Source organism: Guillardia theta (assembly GCF_000315625.1).
Source record: "Guillardia theta CCMP2712 unplaced genomic scaffold GUITHscaffold_201, whole genome shotgun sequence".
Classification (NCBI taxonomy): domain Eukaryota; class Cryptophyceae; order Pyrenomonadales; family Geminigeraceae; genus Guillardia; species Guillardia theta.
Genome location: NW_005434475.1, coordinates 5,316 through 6,178, shown reverse-complemented (window position 1 = coordinate 6,178; position 863 = coordinate 5,316). Strand labels below are relative to the sequence as shown.

At 62.5% G+C, this 863-nt stretch overlaps 1 protein-coding gene across 1 annotated transcript in view; it reads left to right on the top strand.

Annotated features, from left to right (window-relative positions):
• Positions 1–39: 39 nt before the first annotated feature.
• Positions 40–863, top strand: part of GUITHDRAFT_148260 (hypothetical protein) — a gene marked incomplete at both ends in the record, with an annotated part of 5,087 nt that continues 4,263 nt past the window's right edge. The window contains one exon of the mRNA XM_005819863.1: positions 40–844. Coding sequence (XP_005819920.1) covers positions 40–844 — 805 coding nt within the window. The remainder of the gene's footprint in view (positions 845–863) is intronic.

Below are 863 nucleotides of genomic sequence, written 5' to 3'. Positions count from 1 at the left end.
TGACCAACAAGCCAGCCACGGGCTCAGTCAGCATCTCCCATGTACGGAAGCGGCCTTGCATCCGTCGGCCACACCGGCAGAGCAGCGATCGCACACACGGCCTCCGAGGCTACAGCGTGGACGTCAGAGTCGGCTGTACAGTGCATGGCGTCTAGCGGACTTAGAGCATCGAATATCGTCCTGGCAACGCTTGGGGTCGTAGCGGGGAGTCGGACGGAAGCTCTGACAGTAGACGCAGCAGCTGTGAGTGTCATGAGCCCAGCAAACCTTGCAGGCACAGCCTCTCTTGTCATGACCGTGTACGGGAGCCAGCTTGGCGCATACGACGGCACGGGACAAGCGCGCGTGGGCTACACCTCGTGTGAGAGCACGCAGTGGCAGTCGAGCACATCGATGCCTTGCCGAGCCAGCGCAGGAGTAGCCGGCTCGACCCGAGCCTCGCTGACAGCGGGGTATCAAGTCGGGACCTCGACCGGTATATTGAGTTTGGACTCTGACTTGATAAGCGGCGCCTTGCGGAGGAACGCCGCAAGCTCGGGCTCGATCAGCGCGACGATTCAGGGGACCTTTTTCGGTCATGCCGTGTACTCGGCCCACGCTCGGAGCGGGGTGTCGTCCAGTGAGGCTACGGATTGGGAGTCACAGACGTCGGTGCGCTGTCTTGTCGGGAGTCAATCTACAAGGACTGCGCACATGGTGCTCAGTGTAGACGCATCGGTCGGGTCGCGGACGGAGGCGTACAGCACGGACCTGCCGACCTCCAGCACGCTGCGATTAGACAACGCTCCAAGCACGGGAGCGGCATACGTCGTCAGCCTACAGGGCGATAACCTAGGCACGTCAGGTCGGACGGCTGCCGGCAG